The sequence below is a fragment of the Danio rerio genome, chromosome 17 (assembly GCF_052040795.2).
Source record: "Danio rerio strain M-AB ecotype USA chromosome 17, GRCz13ab, whole genome shotgun sequence".
NCBI classification, from domain to species: domain Eukaryota; kingdom Metazoa; phylum Chordata; class Actinopteri; order Cypriniformes; family Danionidae; genus Danio; species Danio rerio.
The window spans coordinates 28,627,288-28,648,776 of record NC_141037.1 but is presented as its reverse complement, the minus strand read 5'-3'; the positions used below and the strand labels follow the sequence as shown (position 1 = coordinate 28,648,776).

General features: G+C 34.0%; 1 protein-coding gene across 2 annotated transcripts in view; it reads left to right on the top strand.

Annotated features, from left to right (window-relative positions):
- Positions 1 to 3,801: 3,801 nt before the first annotated feature.
- asap3 (ArfGAP with SH3 domain, ankyrin repeat and PH domain 3) overlaps positions 3,802 to 21,489 on the top strand; it is a 45,747-nt gene continuing 28,059 nt past the window's right edge. For both annotated transcript variants that reach the window (NM_001365099.2, NM_001365098.2), the window contains exons 1-2: positions 3,802 to 4,229; positions 15,678 to 15,750. In NM_001365099.2, coding sequence (NP_001352028.2) covers positions 4,104 to 4,229; positions 15,678 to 15,750 — 199 coding nt within the window. In that variant the 5' untranslated portion in view covers positions 3,802 to 4,103. The remainder of the gene's footprint in view (positions 4,230 to 15,677; positions 15,751 to 21,489) is intronic.

Sequence of the window (21,489 nt, the reverse complement as noted above, 5' to 3'; positions counted from 1 at the left end):
GCCACACAAAGAGGGGCTGCAGCCAGGGGGAGAAAGAGAGTATTGTTTGGCCACAAAACCACCATTACATCAACAATAACGCATGAAGCCAATACAGAATATGAAGAGAATACTGTGCGAGAGAGAGGGAATGCATTGTGCATTGGGGGATGGGGTGTACTTTGCAGAAATTAAGGTCAGCAAACTGAGTTAACCTAATTTATTTAAGTTTGTTTTTCTTTTTAGTCATGTTTATTTATTTGCAAATTGGGACACATATGCATAACAGCATGGTTATTCCATAAATCACTTCATAAAATTCAAAGATTGATGTAACCAACCTAATGACACCTTAAACAGTCTGAAAATATGCTTTTAGTTGATGTCTAAAAAGTGACCAAATAATTTATTAAGGTAACAACCAAATTATACAATATGGCAACTATATTGCATTAATAATAATAATAATAATAATAATAATAATAATAATAATAATATTGCAAATGCTAAATTATATCTCTGAATTTTGAATCAGTATTTAAGAAAATGTTTTGTCAGTGTGCCGGAAACTACACAAATGCACACAAATCCTTCATACACACAATGTTTATGTATGCCACATGATTTTTTCATGTTTTTTTTTTTGCCTCTATAGGACAGAAAATGCTATCTAAAAGAGACTGATTAATTAATTTAAACTAATAATCACATAATCCCTCAAAGTTTTATGTAAAGTTAAATACAGTTCTTATGCATACCCTTTATTAAAAATGTATACCTAATTTTTCTTTAAATGTACTTTACCAATTAAAACCATAATAGGAAAGCAGAAACATACATGTTTGAAGTGCTGTTTTGTTTTAAACAAAAATTGATTAATGTTGAAGAAGTTGATCAATTCTTGGAGTATGGATGGAAATTATGCATCACATATAAACAGACAAATAGCAGGGATAGATCGGGGGAGCAAGTCAAAATAAGATAGGAAAATATACCTATAAAACTTCATTGGCTGTTTCAAATGCCAGTAGCTGATCTACATGTGCTCTTTATATGTTTTAATTACAAACTTTCACATAGTTAATCAGTATGAGACATTCATTCATTCATTCATTTTCTTTTCGGCTTAGTCCCTTTATTGATCTGGGGTCGCCACAACGGAATGAACCGCTAACTTATCCTGCATATGTTTTACGCAGCGGATGCCCTTCCAGCCACCACCTAACATTGAAAAACACCTATACAATCTTGCATTCACACACACTATGGTTAATTTATTCATTCATTTATTCATTTTCTTTTCGGCTTAGTCCCTTTATTAATCAGAGATCGCCACAGCAGAATGAACTGCCAACTTATCCAGCCCATGCTTTACGCAGCGAATGCCCTTTCAGCTGCAACCCAACACTGGAAAACACCCATACACTCTTGCATTCACACACACACTACGGCCAATTTACAGTAGCTTATTCAATTTACTTATACCGCATGTCTGTGGGGGAAACCGAAGCACCCGGATGAAATCCACGGGGAAATGCCAACTGACCCTGCCGGAGCTCAAACCTGCAACCTTCTTGCTGAGGCAATCATGCTACCCACTGCGCTACCGTGACACCCCTAGTATGAGACAAAAATATTTAATAATATTCCAGTCTACAGACTGGTCAAGAACTTACAATACAAGTTTTGTGGCAGCAAAAACAGATATCGCGTTTTACCTGGAGTATTGAAGATTTCAATTGCAAAACAATAACCCAACTCGATTTATTTGATAAATTATGTGAACAATAATTTTAAATAACCTTTTTATATATATCACCCTTTTAAAATAAGACTGTTAAGAGAGGGTGGCAATTTTCTAAATAGATAGAGATATAAAGAGAAATGTAGTACTATATTCCAATTCATTATCTGCATTAAATGGTTTTTACAGTGATTAAAGAGATCATCTTCAAGACAGGACTTTTTCTGTGAAATTTGTCAAAGAGAAACAAATGTATTGAGTAGGGATTGAGGCCTGTTGATGGAAGGTTTGCAAAGAAATTTCATGCTCATTTGTAAAAGTATTTTGTATTTTCAAAATACAAAAAACTATTTTATTTTGATACATTGTGTGGCTGCTTTATTTATTTATTTATTTTTTGATACACTTAAAATGGAGGTATTTTGTTTTTTTTAAATACATTTTAATGTATTTTTGCCCAACTCTGAGTACATCTAATGTCCTTAAAGCCCTAAAAAAAGGTAAAAATAATATTATCCTTGAAATTCTTGCACACAGCTAAGCTGAACTGATACTTGTCCAGCACAATACATCATATTGTAATACTATACTCTGTATTGTTGAAGGCTACAGCGAGGTGTGCAGCTTTAAAGAGACCAAAGGCAGAACTGACATCCCTCTGTGCTATCTGCAGAAGAGGATTTTCTTACAAAACATCAGGAACATAAGAAACCATTATGAGTTTCTGTTGCTTTGATGCAACAGAACGCCATTAATTTTCACCTTTCAAATCTAATGGCTCAGAATTATTGAAAAAAAAGTTCCAGTTGTGTTAGTCAAGCAAACCTTTGTCTTTTTAAGGAGTGGGTTTAATTTAAATGGTAGACTGGAGCAGGTGGAGCATGTTCATTCATGCTCACGTATAGTGTCTATAAGGAAATGGCTTATGTGTGTTGACACCTGAATAAAGAGGGAAAGTGTACGCACAATGCTTTTCATTGGTGTTAGGCTCCATGTCTCTGTTTAGGGTCTGCTGTACAAAGTGCACTGGTTTATTTTCTTTGTTTATTTTTTGTCTATACAAACACAAGAAAAACTCACATATATGCAGGAAAGCAATTCAAACAGGGTTATGTCATTAACTAAAAGCATGTCAGTTTACAGTTATGTTGCAAAAAAGGTGCATTTGTTCATTCATTCATTCATTCATTCATTCATTTTCTTGTCGGCTTAGTCCCTTTATTAATCTGGGGTCCCATCTGAACCGCCTGCATTTGTTGTATTAAAAAATGTATTTGCTTATTCAAAGTTTCATCTTGCAATATATTAATCTGACTTAAAACAGTTTGTGGGACTAAAAGAATTGAGATGAAACATTGTTAGCTTATTTGAACAAATATATTGGTTTTACATTAGGGTTTGTCACATCAAGAACAAAACTGGAAGTATTCTCTTATGTTAATGAATATATAGAATAATTAAAATAAGCACACTTTCAACATGTACTAAAGATAACTGAAGTAAAAATGAAGCTAAAATAAAGGCACAACTTTAAACTTTTTTATTTATTTACAGTTCACATGAAATGAAGTGCCCAAAAATTACTATATTCCGTTCTCCTATTCTTTTACGGTTTAAAGTTAGTATATTTATTTAACATAAAATCATGCACAATGATAATTTAGCTTATTATTATTTTCCCCATTTGTGACCTGATTTTATAGATTTATAGAGTTAATTCATAAGGGATTTCAATATTGAAATAGCAGATCAATTTTAGGGAAAAAAGTTATGGTATGGTATAGGGTCAGTTAAAGCTATGGTACAGGTGTTTAAATTATCCAATCTATATCATATAAATAAGAAAGACAACACCAGTCTACCCAAATGGCTTTCATTGGAATGTTAATATAGGTTATTTTTTCCATGACAATAAAAAGAATGAATCACTGCATAATTTTTCACACCAAAACGGATTCATGTTTTAATTTAGCAGACGCTGAAGTAGATAAATGTAAAGCCTTTTCTTTCAACGCGCGCTCTTTTCATTTCGTCAGTGAATACAAACATTCCCACGTGATGATGGAATGACTCCCTCCCTCTCGCGCGCAATCCAGCCGCGGCACGCGCTATTGAACCCTCGCGCGGCACCGAGAAAGTCGACTGATTGTGCAGAGAAACTTTACCGACTTTCTCATACGGCGGAACACTGCGAAGACTGAATGTTTCGCTTTTCTTTGCAGATATGAGACACATTTTAATTCCCATGGTTCGGATATCACGCTCATTTGTGGATTTTAAAGACCTTCTTGTGGATTTGCACTTTGCGTGATCTTGAAGTGTTAGTTTTTTGACAACTTTTGTTGGGATTTTAAGTTCCTGGGTTTGTACAGTAAGAAACATGCCGGAGAAAATAAGTATTTCGGATTTCGTTTCTTTGGCGAAAGAGGATCTTTCGTCTCCGGGGAGCTCTGGGTTTCAGTCTAAAATGAGCGACTGTCGAAGCACCGTGGCCGCGCTTGAGGAGGTAAGAATAGGGCAACGCGTGGACGAGCGCGGTGTTGTTTACCTGTGTACAGGTGGAAAACACCTGAGTGAATCACTGTCCTTCAGTCTCTGACCTAAGAACATTGTTTTTGAACAAATTAAATACAAGTTATTTACGAGAATATGGTATTATTTTGAATTTGACCTTTTTTTAAATCAAGTTGCATCATGTTACGTCTGTACACTGTAAAACATAATATAACAAAAAGCCATCACAACAAAAGCTTTTAAGTTTCTTTAACTTATTTTAATAAGTTCATCCGGTTTAAATGTTTTTTCAAGTTATGCAAATTTTAATTGAATATTTTGAGTCAGTTTAAGTAACGTTAATGCAAGTGGAGATGACTAGAAAAGATAATTTGATTCAACCTAAAAATGTCAGGCAGCAAGTGTAGTTATTCTTATGGTGATAAAATGGTTCATCGCTCAATTTGTAAAAAGTGAATACACTTTGAATCTATGACAATTATATCGCAGTAGGCTACTAGTAATTTTTTTCAGTAAAGTTTATTGTCAATCAAAGTGTTATATTTTTTGAAGATGTGTCTGCTGTGCAAACACAAAAACTGATTTAATCGTTATGTGTGTGTAATTAATTAATGTGATTCAAAGCAGAATTTTCGGCATCATCTCTCCAAAACATGCACAGACACATATTTTTGCTTCTGATTATTACCAATGCAAAAATAGTTGTGCTGCTTCATATGTTTGTTAAAACCATAATATTTTATCATTCTAAAGCACTGAAAGCTTACTTTTCTTGTACATGGGCTACTATTATTCACCAACGTCACAATAAATGGATCTAAACTAACAGTAAAAAGAGTTATAATGATTCATTATATATTATTTTACCAATAGTTAATTATAATGGGAACAGAAAATCAGCATATTAGAATGAATAAGGAATTATGAAAGATATTGCATCACTCAAGACTGAAGTAATTATGCTGAAAGGGACTTCTTTTAAAACATGAATAAGTCTTATCTGAAATGTTTGAACAGTAGTGTTTAACATGGGAGAATAATTACATATTATGGTCACTGTTTTGGTTACCAGGGTTATTGGAGTAATAGGATTCAATAGGAAATATTGTTACCTTTCTGGGATGGCTGTGTAAATAACAGAACTGACCTTTTGCCATTTAATAAAACTTTGCTAGTGAGCCTTTCTCCTAGTGCTTTGAATGACCAGTTTATTGTTTTATTGGCTCGTGTTGTGGTTTGGAGTCAGGGGATGGCACAGTAGTCACAACAAGGAAAAGACAGAGACTGTTTTTATGAGGCCAAGTAAACTTGCTCAGGGCCCTTTTTATGTTGCGAGTTGTTGGTTTGAATCATGAACAATGGGGCTGAAATGACGGGAGCACAATCACAGAATAACCCCAGCTGCATCATTTCACTGAGGAACTGTGTTAATATAGTTAATTACAGAGAAGCCGGACTGATAACAGGCTCAGTGCTTGTTTTGGGATCTTGTAATGTAAATCTAACGTGTCACTTTAGCTGCCAGCTCATCTGTGGATATTTGTGTGAATATTAATGGAGAATAAAGAAACTCTGCCAGCTAATGATAACACTGGGCATGTCAGAACAGTGGAAGGCTTTCATTTATTTCCGCCTTTTCATGGGAATTGCAGGGCTGTAGAGCAGTGGCTCTCAAGCAGGGCCTGCTAAAGATCTTTAAATGAGGCCACAGGATGATGTAAACTCCATATTCATTCAGAGTTTAAATGCATAGGATATAAAATGAATGTACAAAAGAAAATAAAAAGTCATAAACGTTCTTTTTGAATAAAAAAAATTAATTGTGCCTGATATAAATGTAGTTCACCCCCCTAAAATTTAATTAGATGTAATGTACCCTGTTAAATTGACCTTTGGCCATCAAACTTTACTTTTTTTTTCTACGAGTACAATTATTATTATAAGTCCTTGGCAATTCATGTTAATGGCATTCTTATAGCACTAAGAAATTTGTAATAATTTTCTATAATATTATATTATTTGTGAGGGTCACAGTGGCGCAGTGAGTTTCACAATTGCCTCACAGCAAGAAGGTCCCTGGTTCGAGCCTTGGCTGGGTAAGTTGGCATTTCTGTGTGGAGTATGCATGTTCTCCTCGTGTTTGCGTGGGTTTCCTCCAGGTGCTCCAGTTTCCCCCACAAATCCAAAGACGTGCTGTAGATGAATTGGGTAAGCTAAATTGTCCGTAGTGTATGTGTGTTTCCCAGGGATGGGTTGCAACTGGAAGAACATTCGCTGCGTAAAACATATGCTGGATAAGTTAGCGGTCCATCCTGCTGTGGTGACCCCTAATTAACTAAGGGACTAAGCTGAAATGTAAAATGAATTATATTATGTGTATTGAGATGTATAGTTATTGTTATTTGATACAGCATTTGATATGCATATTTTGTAATATTATATTACGTACATGACACTTCATATGTTAACTAATGTCATATGTATTCATAAGCAACCAGGAAAATAAATAAATTAAAAGATGGAATAGTCTTTTTTTTTTTTTTTTAGATTTATTTTTGGCCTTCTTGCCTTTATTAAGCGCATAGGACAGTGTTTCAGACAGGAAGCGAAGTGGGAGAGCGAAAGGGGTAGGGACGAGAAATGTCCACGATTCGGGATTCGAACTTGGGACGCCCTGAAGTGCTACTTCACCATATGTCAGCGTGCTAACCACTAGGCTATTGCGCTGACTTGATGGAATAGTCTTTTGACCGTTCTTTGAAACCATATGTAAATTGAGGTTTGAAAAGGTGTAAATCAGGGGTGTCCAAACTTGGTCTTGGAGGGCCGGTGTCCTACATATTTCAGTTCCAATCCCAATTAAACAAACCTAAACCAGCTAATCAAGCTCTTACTAGATATACTAGAAACTTCCAGCTAGGTGTGTTGATGCAAGTTGGAGCTAAACTATGCAGGACACTGGCCCTCCAGGGACGAGTTTGGACATCCCTGGTGTAAACAGTTCTTAAGTTTTATTTTTATTTTTGATGTATCCTTACAAACAAAAAGATAATTGCAAGTAGGCCTGTCACAATAATCAATATATCGACTTATAGCACGATACTTCTTGCAACATTTAAGCACATTTTAGCATCTCTATCAGACATGTCAGTGTCAGTATGGGCAAAAACACTGTAGTATTTACTATAAATTATTATTGTATATTTTCATGTGGGTGCCTGGCAACTGAAACTAGATCTGTTAGCAGATTTATCAGTCTCTGTTACTTTTTACCTTGCACTTTAACATTTAATATTATTTATTTAGGATATGCGTTTTCAAATTCTGATTCCATTGCATAATTTGTTAAAATAAATATAATTAAATAAATATGCTTAAGAACATTATGTGTTCTTTAGAAGAGTGTACTTGCATTATGATGATATTATATTGACATTCTGGCATTATGTAATGAGTGGCATAAAATGGTCTTAAAATCACAATAATATAGTTTATCACAATATATTTTGTGAAAATAGATATCATGACAGGCCTAATTGCAAGTTTGTGGTTTTACACATCAAATCCTTTGTGCTGAAACCCTATGGAAATGGCAGAGAAAGGGAAGGAATAGATCACCGTTACAGACATTCATCCTTTTAACAGAGGAAAAATTTATACCGGTGAAACAAAATAAATACCTCTGGCTCCTACAAAAACCTGAAATTGAACTTGCTCAGGACCATTTGCTGAGGATTTGGAATGAAGTATTGTTGCTGTAAATAATGTCAGTTTTCTATACAAATGGATTGTTTTGCTTCTTAAGACCTCAAAGCAAGGGCAAGGCAAGATTATTTATACAGCACTTTTCATACACAATGGTAATTCAAAGTGCTTTACATAAACAAAAATATAAAAGAAACTAGAAAATAAAAATAAAAAGAATTAAAAAGGATTCAAATATAAAAATATTAAAATGTGTTAAAACAGGTTATAAAAGAATGAAAAAGAAAAGAAAGACACAATAGTGCGATCTGTCGGACGCAGCACAGTGCTTATTCAGTAAAGGCACAGCTAAACAGATGTGTTTTTAGTTTTGATTTGAATGTACCTAATGTTGGAGCACATCTGATCATTTCTGGAAGCTGAGATTCCAGCAGCGGGGGCGTAGTAGCTGAAGGCAGATTCACCCAGCTTTGACTGAACTCTAGGAATTTCTAATTTACTCGATCCTAAAGATCTGAGTGATCTATTAGGTTTTTATTCAGTAAGCATATCTTTAATGTATTGAGTTCCTAGGCCATTTAGGGATTTGTAGACAAGTAATAATGCTTTAAAATCTATTCTGAATGTAACTATGAGCCAGTGTTAAGACCTGTGCACAGGTGTGATGTGCTCTGATTTCCTGGTTCTGGTCAGAATCCTGGCTGAAGCATTCTGAATGTCTTTTTGGGAAAGCCAGTAATGAGTTCATTACAGCAATCCACCCTGCTGTTTCTATAAGTCTTCACTGGAAACGAAGCATCTACTTCTTGCCATGTTTTTCAGATGATAGTATGCTGATTTAGTTACTGCTTTGACATGACTATTGAAACTCAGATCTGACTCCAGAATCACCTCATTATATTACCAGAGATATGATTTCTTGTTTCAAATTAAGCATCTTTTCATAATTACAGCATAAATTATTAGGGTGACTTTGAATAATACACTGGGAGCCACTTCTCTAGAAAGACCGCTTTGACCTAAAACTCATGTGTACTCACTGGTGATGGAAAGAGTACAAAAAAATCATACTCAAGTAAAAGTACTGTTACTTGCCCAAAAATGAGGTGCAAGTAGAGTAAAAGTATTTGTTGTAAATATTATTCAAAGAATGAATAAAATGTAGCCCTTTTAAACATACTCAAGAGTAGTGAGTATTACACTGTGAAAGGCTGATACATTTACATGCAATTTGTGCGTGTATGTGAAAATGTAACTTTCAGCATTTTAGTATTGTTATAGTTATTGGCTGTTTGGAGATTTCAGTCATACACTAAACATCCGTCATCTTCCCATACGTGACATGCAGTGTAAACAGTCTCTCGATCATTGCATAAAAAGATTTTGGACCTCTTCTTGGACTATTTTAATGCTTCCAAACAGTTTGCTGTATAAAGCACCCATGTCTTGAGGTTGTTCAGTATGAGGCGATTTACTTACTTTGTGCGATTTGATTGGACAAGAATCGCAGGACTGATTTTTCTACTGAACCAATCCCCATAAACAAGTACAAAATAAAGTAGTGACAGCCGGTTGATGGAAAATAGTAGAGTAATAGTACTGATACAGCATTAAAAATGTACTCAAATGAAAGTAAGAGTACACATTTTAAAACTACTCACTATATTTTACAATTCCTGGGGAAAAGACTACTCAATTACAGTAAATTGAGTATTTGTAGTTTGTTACTTTACACTACTGGTACTCACCAATGTTCCAGTCATGTTTCACATACTTTTTTTTTACATGGAACACAAAATCCAAACTTTAAAAGTTTATAAATCCTGTTATAATTTTTACAATAACTAAAGTCAAACCAGTTTAGAATGACATCACAATAGGATGAGTATAAACTGTGACGCAAATTATGAAAATTTAGGATGAGCTATGCCTTCAAGCAGCACTTTTACGACAAAGGCTGTTAAGAAATGTATAAGGTGGAAAATTCATTATGATTGGTACAGCAAGACTGCAAGTAAATTTGATTTCCTTGAATGAGTCAAAGTTGTTTGTGTCATAACGTTTTTTCAAGATTATAAAAAAAGCGTCTCAGTTCCCGATTGTCCAGATATGACATTTTTTGTCTAGTTCATTCATGCAAATATAATTTTTATGAGTCTTAAATAATTTTTTTAATCTTCAAATTAAAACTTTAAATGTGTTTGATGCTCAGTGGCAAAATGTGTGTGGGTAATGTTCAGTGTGCATTCATGAAGGCCAGCGTTTGAAGGCTTGTTTGGGTTTGAGAGATACAGTTTGTTTTATGTTTAATGGCTGGCAGCATGTTAAATGATCTGGAGGAGGATGTCAAGGATAAACAAACCCCTCTGGATCACACACGGATAGCTGAGTTTGCTCTGCATACTTCTGATTGCACAATAATTACTGAATTGAAACATTGCTCTGAATATTTGCAGAAATTAATCTATATTCATATGTATTTGTGTGCATGTGTGTTTGTTTGGCATCATATAGTGCTAGTAACACTGCACAAACTGAAAGCACACATTGTGATCCTGCAAGTCAGCAGTTTTATGTGACTAATGCATTCATTTATGGCCATCTTTACTCCCTCTGAGTGTAGTATAGATGACTCCCCCAGCCGCTGACAGAATCGCATAACCTTGTGTCATCTGTTGATAGTGTGGATTCAAAATAGTGCTACAAATCCTAATGGTGATCCCAATATTTAATTTTCCTTAAATTTAGGAAGAATATTTGTATTCATCATTTTGTTATTTATAATTATTTATGAATTATTAAGTGACAAGATACAATTTTAAAATTGCAGTTAAAGGCCTAGTATGTAAAATGAGCTGCTAGAGGTTTGCGGGTCTCAATGATGAAGTTGTGTTTTGATGTCATAAAAAGGAGTGTGGTAATTATGGGTGTTGTTTAAGGCTGCATGATGCTGGAAAATATGCAATGTTGTTGAGTATTATTGCAATAGTTATATTTTTTACGATATAACATTTCAGTTTAAAAATGCAATTTTTGTTGGTTATGTTATTAAGTCATTTATTTATGTAATGATATTAAAATAAAAGGCAAAAATAAATTTATTCAGATTTAATTAATTTTAATTCAGACTTAAAAACTGTGTCAGGGTGCAAACTTTTATTATTTAAAATAGGGCTGGGTCGATCAACAATATTATGTTAAATTGCGATAAAATTGATATCAATAACATTGATAAGCTCTAGGACTTTTTTTTTACTCTATATTGATCTAAGAGCCAATCACACAGCAGAAATGTGCAACAATTGGAATCTAAAAGTGTTGATATTAGAGATGTACCGAATTTTCGGCCACTTCAGATTTTTGAGCCATAAATATGTTATGCCATTTAATAGACTCTCTAATTTATGGCTTCAATCATTGTTGGGGTACTCTTTTAAATCTGGAAGCGATAAGAACTAATATCAAAATATTTAGCGTTATAGTTCAATATGGAAAAAAAAGATCGAGATTGCATTTGTGCAACATCGCCCAGCCCTAGTTTAAACCACTGAGTGAAAACCTTGGCAGATATTCTGACTCTGATTGGCTGTTTTCATTTTCTTCTCTTGTCTGGACTCCCGTCATAAGTATTTATTTTTATATTCAGCTCTGGGTTCACCTTTCGGCTGCAGTAGCCTAAGCACCTACTTGGGAAGTGGGGATAAAGATACTAAGGCCCCATCTGGTTGGTCAAATTCAGATAAATAACCAGCATATAAAATAAATCTAATTATTTACATGTCTGCAATACGCATGTTGCTTATACTGTTTTTGCGAAAACGATAATTTTGTGCTATATTGTGCAGCCCATGTGTTGTTGTATTCATGTCCACAGCTTTGGAAATTGCTAATATGTTAAATAATTTAAGTTATGTAACTTGATCTTTTAATTGAACATTATTTTATTTCACTCTGTTACTACTCATACAGGCCACTTTATCTGCATTCCCTCATGATATGCAGTTGAGTTTACATAGTTTCTACAGAAGTAAAAAGAACGTCATGGTAACTGTGTATGACTCCATTGAGAGTTGAAGCAAGAAAGGGGCTCTGGATAGTTCACCAATAAAGGTGAAAAACATTTAATCACCCTCAAGTGGTTATAAGTCATTATAAGTTTCTTTCTTCTGCTGATCACAAAAGAAGTTGCTTTGGAAAATGTTAGAAACCTGTAACTATTGATTTCCATAGTCTGAAAAAACAAATACTATGGAAGTCAATGCCGGTTTCCAACATTTTTCAAAATAACTTCTTTTGTGTTCAACTGAAGAAAGAAACTCATTGTAACAAGTCATAGTAGAATCAATGATGAGAGAATTTATATTTTTGGAGGATCTATATATTTGTGTGTGTGTTTGTGTGTTAAGACAAAGAGATGCAAAAACAAGGCATGTGCTTTTCATTTGACATTCATTATGTGGATTCGCATTCCCCTTAAACCCACTCATAACCTTTGAAATCTTAGATGTAATAAAGTGACTAACCTTCCTGGGAACTTTTATCCTAAGATGACCACAAACACACTGAAATTTTATCCTGAGATGACCACAAACACACTCAAATAACTTTCAAGATTGTTTGGTAGGCACTAAGTTTACGTGGGAAGTGCCCTTTGATGCAGTGTTGTGTCCTCCATCTGTTTCATCCATGCAGTTGAAAGAAGGTTTGATAAGATATTTGGCCAAAATCCTCAAGGTTGAACCCTCGCACCAGGAAAACCTGGAAAAATAAACAAATGTTAAAGTAACACAAGGAAGTAAAATGCATATGGCAAGACATAATATGTCTTTGAAAGAACCTGCATGTCCAGACATCGCAGAGTGATCAAACAAGCAAGCATTTATACTTTTTAAACAATGTAAATAAGTAAATATTTCTATACCAGTGTAAACAAATGGTCATGTGTGTGCCATCTGTCTGTCTGACTGTTAAACATGAACCTGTTTTGTGCTTGGCTTGTGAGATTCAGAGCTAGGGCACATATCCACTGACGCTTTTTTCTAAGGGCTGCATGATATTAGAAAAAAGACATTGTGATTAAATGACTTCACTCTGTTTGGTAAGAATTCATAAATTTCGATTGATTTGGAAAATTTTGTTTGTCAAAATCAATTGTAATACAAGCATAGATGAATACAAATATACAAATGACATGAACATGACTTTATGGTTTCCAGTAGAGTCTGACATTATTCAGGTACAGGAATAAATATCACATGTAAATTAACAGTGTATAGTCTTCATTGTAAAAACAGTTAAATAAATTATTCTTTGTTAAAGCTACAACTTTTTAAATAGCTTGTGCCCATGTGGTTTAAATTAGCTTGAAATGCTTACACAGTCAAAGGCTTTTAAAGTACATCCAATTAAAAAAAATCACTTTCACTCTTTAGTTAAACTATTCAGTTCCACAAATCTAAAGTGTGAGAATAAAAGCTCAGTGCTGCATTTGACTCTACTGATCATTACATTTTCCTTGCAAGTCTTGAAAGTTATTTTGGTATTACATGAAGTTTATTGGCTTGATTCAGGTCTTACCTATCTGAATGTTATCAGTTTGTGTTAATTAACGAAGATGCATCATACCGATTAAAAGTACACTGTGGGGTACCACAAGGTTCAGTTCTCGATCCCTTACTTTTTACATTACATATTCTATCACTAGGTGATATCATTTAAAACATGGAGTTAATTTCCGCTATCATGCACAACTCTTTATCGTCATAATAATTTGTACAAATTCACAAAATGAACGTATTGTATAGCTGATTGGATGACTAAAAAATTCTTCTTATTAAATTCAGTTCAGTCCTCGTCTTCAGTCCAAAATTTGGGGGTGGTTTTTGATGGCAGCCTGTCATTTGAAAGCCACGTTTTCAGCATCTGTAAAACTACATTTTTTATTCTGTGTTTTTTGGTTAATCATAATCCCATTTTGTAATTGCAGATCATGCAATATCTACTGTGATATCGATGCTAAAACAATATATTGTTCAGTCCAAATTTTTTTCTCAGTTGGGCATTATTTATTTATTTATTTATTTTTTTTGTGTAGTTGTCGATAGCTTGCATTTTATGCTCATTGCTGAGCATTTTTTTAAAAAGCTCCAGCAGTCACTCAAAGTTGAGAAGTTTAAAAACAATGCTGGTATTTTCAGTGCTTCAGTGGAAATGCACCCTTATACGTACGTCACTGGATCCCATAAGCCCATGTGTCTGGGATGTTGCCCAAAATCCTACAGACAGAAATAAAACAGAACAGTACAACAGTTTTGTTTTGACACTGAATTATGAAGCACTGATCAGACTAAACAGTCTTTGGCAGACAGCAAGAAGTGTGAATAATGTATGTTATAATGTCACAAAGTCAAGGTGTTTTGAAACTCCTTTATAAATTTCACCTTCCAGTATTTTTACATTCTAAGCAGAGAATAAAAAATACTTCTAATTTAAAGTGTACAAAGTACACTTCCAAGTCTCTAGACAGGGGGGTTTGGATGGTTCGAAAGACCCACCCCCTACTGACAAAGGTCCTGAACTTGTCCCACATGAGCTCATTTGTCCTATTTTGACTGCTATGTCATCATAAATTGTGAAAATAACTCCTCAAAGAAGGCTTTAAGGCAGAGAATAAACTGACATAAGTAAAGTCATCTTTCACCACTGACCTACTGTATTGTTTTTAATAGAGAAAACATTTTACAACTAACTTTTATTCTAAATCTTGAAAGATGAAATGACCAATAAAAAGGTCCAAGCACCAAAAGTACATTTTGAAGCAGATAATCTTAATTTTAATAGTAATCAGGCTATTGTTGGATCCATGAAATTTGAAACCTTTTTCAACAGAGGCAGAAAAATTGAGAAGCTTTACATTTATTATTATTATTATTATTATTTTTATTATGCGTATATTTTTATTATTCAAGTGACCATATTCTGACTGAGGAAAGTTAATGTGCTGGCCAGTTTGTTATTTGCTTATTTATTGTCAATAATTTGCCTTAATAGGCAGTTTTTTATTTAAAACTTAAACAGATTTTTTCCAAATGATAAATGATAAAAAACAATATGTATAAATAAGTTTTTTTTTCATATTCCTGTATTCTAAATCTTTAGGAAATGCTTTGGTAGATAAAAAAATATGGTTATGACCACCCGACAAGCTAATCCAGAAATAAATAGTCCTTAAAATATCACTAAAATGCACTAGCTATTTAAAGTATAAATACTTAACTTAGTTAAATAGAAAATAAGGTAAATAACTGTAAAACGGTCCACGTTTTGAGAAAAAAATAACCACCCCTTTCATCAGGCTGGCTACAGGCCTAATTTTTAAACTTAAAGATTATCTCCATAAAATATTGATCTTTAAACTCATACTCTTTTCCCACGGAGGCATGTCTTTTTTACTCGCACGTCATTCTTTACTGTAAACAGTGTCTGTTCTGAGTCATTAAGAGGTGGTGTTGTTGTCTTTCGTAAGGTTTAATTCACCTGTTCTTCACAGTCTACCTGTTCTGACATCATCATGGCAGCATTGACAAACATTCTGCTCTTTATCCTTTAGAAATAGTTAGGTGTTGCCATGCAACAAGTTAAATATATTAGTGTTTCTGTCAATGATTAATTTGAGCAGAGTATCTGATCGTTTTCATTCTAATGTGTTTCTTTTTTCTCTGTTGTCTTGCACTAGTCCCTAGAGCAGGACCAGATGTCCCTACAGAAGATGAAGAAAATCGTGAAGGCCATCCACAACTCTGGACTGAGTGAGTGTGGTCTACTTTTCTAGTGTTCCTTAGCTTTGGTTGTTTATTTAATTGTTTTGTCGAGTACAGTGGAAGTCACCATTGTCGGCTTCATAGGCTCTTATTGTTCACAGCAAAATATGAAGGCTCACAAATGGAATAAATAGAGTCCGGAAGTTTTGGAGCTGAATGCAGTGACAGCATTTAGTCTCTCTTTTTTTTTGCCTGTCTCTGTCTGTCTCTCTCAATTCAAAATTGTTTTGGTATGACTTGTCAGGTATTGCCAAAGCATTGCAGATTGCTTAAACATTTAATAAAATTGTAAAAAAAAAAAAAAAGATATTATAATAATCTTTTATAATATAAAAATATTTTTAATATAAAAAAATGATATAATGCATATATACAAATACCAGCACAAAAACACCAAATTAGAACCTTGATACATATAAAAATAAGAAAAAAAGACTAATATGATTATTAAAAAGATTAAATCATTATTATTAATACTGATAAATATCAAATAAAATACAATGCACACCTGTATAATCATCAAGATGTTTTGTAATAATTTTTCTGACTAGTTTTGACTGCTGGCTGACTCTCTGTTCATGACAGGCTAGTATATACTTTGCTGCTGTTGATACCAGACTGAAGTTCTGTTCTTTGATATGCCTCAATTTTTCTGTATTTGTTATAGATGTAAAATATGGTGTATTTATATGGAAATTAGAGAAGTATGTGGATCTGTTGTTGTCTCTCTGTCTCTCTCTCTCTCTGTGTCCTAAAAATGATTGATGACAGAAATTGTGACACAGACTTGCATTTCTAGACTTGCAATTCATATTTAATAATCAAATAAAGAGCAGATTGGCTCTAGAATATAGAAAATAAACCCCAGATTCTCCTAATGAGGTCAAACACAGTTTCAGTGCCTTATTTTGACTATCCTTCCTGATGCACATGGTCACCTATGAAAGCAGTTTGGCTGGATTTACTAAGAAACTTTATCATATAGATAAATTAGAAATTTTCATCACTGGTGTCTTTACTGTAGACAAATACATCAGGGGGGTTCAACTGCATGTTGTCAACATCTGCTGCCTTTCAAACCTGGCCATTTTATGACATTATATTGTGCTTACTTACAAAATCCTGACTGGAATGCTTCTGGTTTCTGGGAAGTGAGTCTCAGATTTGCCTGCTTCTCGTTTCTGAGGGCACAAGCCCCATTTCTCAATTCTGTGAGTCACTGTTGAGCTAAACGCAGAGGAGGAGACCCCACATCATCTCCTCCTCTTTCACTCTCTCTAACTGAAATCAGATGGCCCATTCCGGTAACATTACTACTGCGGGGCCTCAGTTTCCTGCCCCTGTGAGCTTGTGGTGGAGATAAACGCACTAATTTATGAGTGAGTCCTAACCTGAACCTGATAAAATCCACACTTTTTCTGATTCACCCCGTTCTCATTGTGCTAGGATGTAGGTCTGTTTGTGTGCGAAGCTATAAAGGCTGTTTTGCTGTTTTCATATAATAATGATTCAGAGCTAGAATATTTATCAGCTCCTCCTTCATCAAACCGTTTCTACTCTTCACTAATCTCCTTTACTTTTAATCCTGGTGAGGAGGAGTCTGTGGAGATCTATTAGTGGTTGTTTTTAAAGGCAGCCATCATCATGATTACTATTGCTCATAATTGTGGTTTGAGATCTGAACCTGATGGTTTTAAGGCCCCGATAAACTCTCAGCTGTTGTTTCATGTTTTTCATTGAGGGGAAAAAGTTTGAAATGTCTGAGCAGTGATATTCTGTTATTGATCATCGTCATTGATTCATTTTCTTTTCGGCTTAGTCCCTTTATTAATCTAGGGTCACCACAGCGGATTGAACCACCAACTTATCCAGCACAAGTTTTAGGCAGCGGATGCCCTTCCAGCCACAACCAAAGACGGCGATATAAGGAACATCTTTGCATTAAAAATAGTAACAGTGAAACATTAACAAAGCAGTTATAAAAGTATAGCGATGTGCACAAGCATTATATTTGGAAACTGAAAAACTTCTCCGCATGCTGATAAATACATTTTTCAGTTAGGGTTAGGTTAGGGTTAAGGTTAGGGTTTACAAACGCTATAGACAGCTGATTTTATTTAAATTGTTCATCACTAGTTATCACCATGGATCAATATGAGTTTTAAGATGTTTTAAAACTGGAACTACAAGAGTTCTATAACTACTAGTATTAATACAGCGGCCATTCTGATTGTTCTCATATTAGACATCATGTTGTCACATCATGTTTACATTTAAAGCTTTTACTGAGATACATTAAAATTCAGCTTTGAATGTCAGTTGTCATATCTCATTAAGTTATCAGCCTAAAAATATGATCTTTTTGGTAATGCAGCCTATAAATGTGTATTAGACCATCTGCGAATGTCTGCGCCTCACTTTCATTTTCACTTTCACAAGAAGGGGAGAAGGCTTTTTCACGCCACTAAATATGCTGTTTAGAAAGACGTATCTGAAGTAAAGTTATGTTTTTGCTATCAGAAAGTCATGTTTTTGTTAGCAGTAAGTTGCTAGGCAACAGAGACATGTATATTAATAGGCACATGGAAAAGTAGCAGAAAGTAACTCTTTCTAATCTAAAATGCAACTTAACTTTATGCACAAAACTGGATTATCGCATAAAAGACATGCGAATACTGCAGGGTTTCCATCCAATGAGTCAAAGCAAACAACATCATCACTTCCTGATTAACTGGTGCCAAATATCAACAGTAAAGACAGAATTTGCTGCAGTAGGAGAAGCTGCGTGAGTCTTTTCTTTATTTAATAAATCACTAGCGCCTCAGAAGACGATGCCGACACAGTGAACACACGGTGGCGTTTGAAGGCGTGAGCACAGATGCTCGTGATTCTGAAGGTGATTAATAATATAATAACACTAATACTGAAAGAGTTCAGGCATTTTGGAATGGCCGCTGGTTTATCCATTCACACACATTTTTATCATCACATGATCTCTTACAACAAAATCACATGAAATGCGCATACTGGAATTTGTTTGGTAAAAGCGTGTCCATCATAGGTTATGCATTTTAATTTTTTCTTATTAAATAAAAAGTTTATTTATCCATTTCGGTTATGCACGTGTTATTTATGCACATTTTCAAAATTTATGTGCATCTTGGCGTTTCCATCAACTGATTTTTTTTGTGCACATATCCAAAATGCGCATTAAAATAGGTGGATGGAAACATAGCTACTGAAATGCATGCATTTTGACCGCTAGTGTACTTAAAGCTAGAAATACTCATAACTCAAATTTTTATTTTTTTTATAAAATAGCAATGTTATAAGGAAGTTTGCTTATATTTAGGAAAAGTCAGGGTATTATAGATCAGGGTGTCTGCAGGGTCTTAAAAAGTCTTAAATTTCGAAAACTAAATTTTAGGCTTTAAATAGTCTTAAATCCACTAAAATATTGTCTTTTAGGTCTTAAATCATTTTAAGCAGGTCTTAATTTTCCAACCAGGCTAACACATTTAATCACCAACAACACATCTCAATAAAACCTTTAACAAAAATAAAATGTATTACCTCAATGTTTTAAAGTCTATGTAAGCAACCAGAGTTGGCTTGTTTTGACATATTATTTAAAATATGTGGCTGAGAAATAACAAAAGTTGATTTTTTGGAGGGGACCATTAAAAATCTTTTCCATTGGCCATCAGAAAAAATGCTTAGTGTTTAACCCCAGATAAGTCTGAAACTTTATTCATAATGGCCTTTAAAAACTCTTAAATTTGGCTTGGTGAAACCTGCAGAAACCCTGTAGATATGTGGGTTTAATTTCAACAAAATTATTAAATTTCAAAAATGTAAAATAGTCAAAAATGATCACCTCTGTAGCTGAATAACCCTTGGAAACTTCATTTTACCCTAATTTTCTTCAAAATAAGAGTTAATCTATTATTTCAATTTCGCTTGAAGCATATTGGGCCTTTAAATGTGCCATTTAATCAAGTTGTTTACCGTATTTTTCAATCCATCAATTTTACTTGTTTTTGAGAAATAGTTTTAATTTAATTTATCTTTAGTATTTTATAGGTAACCGACTCGCCACAATTATTACACTAGTGTCTTTTGCAAATGTTTAATGGCATAACATTTCTTAGCAACATCTGGTGTTTCTGCTGTTGGGTTTCGATGTGCTACAAAGAATTTGAGTTTAGCAATATACCATGTATCCAAAACAAAACTGAATTGTGGCTATTTAGTTTTTATTTGCGTGTTTTTAGAGTAAGCAAAATCAATCTTCGGTTTGTTTAATGTAACTGATGGACCATAAAACAGATAAAATGAAATTGAAAGCAGAATGTATTTTATGAATGAATTCACTACAGGTAACCCTCAGTAGGTCATTCAGAGAGCTGTTTATTTAGTCTATATTTGCATTTGCCTGCATCCTAACAGTGTCATAGTTTAAAACAGAACCGCTGGCTGTGAACTAAATGCTGCTGAAGACATGCTCACAATAACACAGATGTGGCAGGCTCTTTTAAGTGTTGATATCGGGGTCATTTTTTCTAAAAAGCAGGGAACAAGATCTGCTTCAAGGTTCACTGGGCTTCCCCTATGGTCTCTGGAACAAATCAGCTCTCAGACATGTCAAGAAATGAATTAACAATACAAATTAAAGCTGTGTGTCTGAAAGTGCTCACAGATGCCTGAGGGAATTAAACTGTTTCCAGATCAGGGAAGTGTGTTTGGCGTCTGCGAGTAAAGTGCAGTACTGTTTGAGTAAGTGGGAAAACACAGTTGATTGGATTCCATGAAAGAGGAAGTGTCAGCTAGACATTTGACTGAACTTAAAAAGAGGGAAAAATATATATAAAAATCCCCGAATTTTTGGTAATTTTTCTGAAATAATGTTAAATTCCTCTTTTTGTGTCTAGTTTTTGTATTATTTTTAACTCATCGTCATACAAGTTCAAGTCATACAAGTTCAAGTCATACAAGTTCTTACATTATCAGATTTATAAACAATGTTCAAACATGCTGATTTCTCTTATTTATACGTTATTTAAAAAAAAAAAAAATTATAAAGGAAAAGAAAATACAAATATTAAATAAAACATAATAAAAATACCATAACACATCAGAACTTAAATGAACACTTGGCTGGTCACATATTTCCTTACAGGTCACATTAACAAATAAATATAAAGATCAGTTTACATTTGCGTAAAAGCAAAAGTACAATATTGGAGGCATTTGTCCAGTTGTAGTTTTAAATAATAAGTCATCCTATCCATATTTTAAACGTTAGATACTATAACCTTTCCGATTTGTTTTTAAGAGGTTCGAATTTTTAGCCACTTTCGAGTTACTGTTTTCTTACTGGTTGCTATTAGTATTTTATGCTAATTTATCTTGTTTATTTTGGGTGTCATTCAAATAGATTTAAATTAGAATAAAATCTTCATTCTCCGTTATCCTTCATTTTTGTGTTCACATTCTGTATAAAAATATTTAGTGTAGCTAAATTAAATGTTAATGGTACAAAACTTTTATTTTTTAAAAGCACATACTTTTCCTGCATCTGTGTCTTTGTTTTTCCTTGAGCAACTTCCTGATAAACCAGTCAAAGCCCTAACCCATCCCATAGTATGGAGAGGGCAATGATCACTGGATAGGAACGTTGTTTGTGCTTTTCAGTCCAGGAGAATGCGCACATCATGTCTATAACAC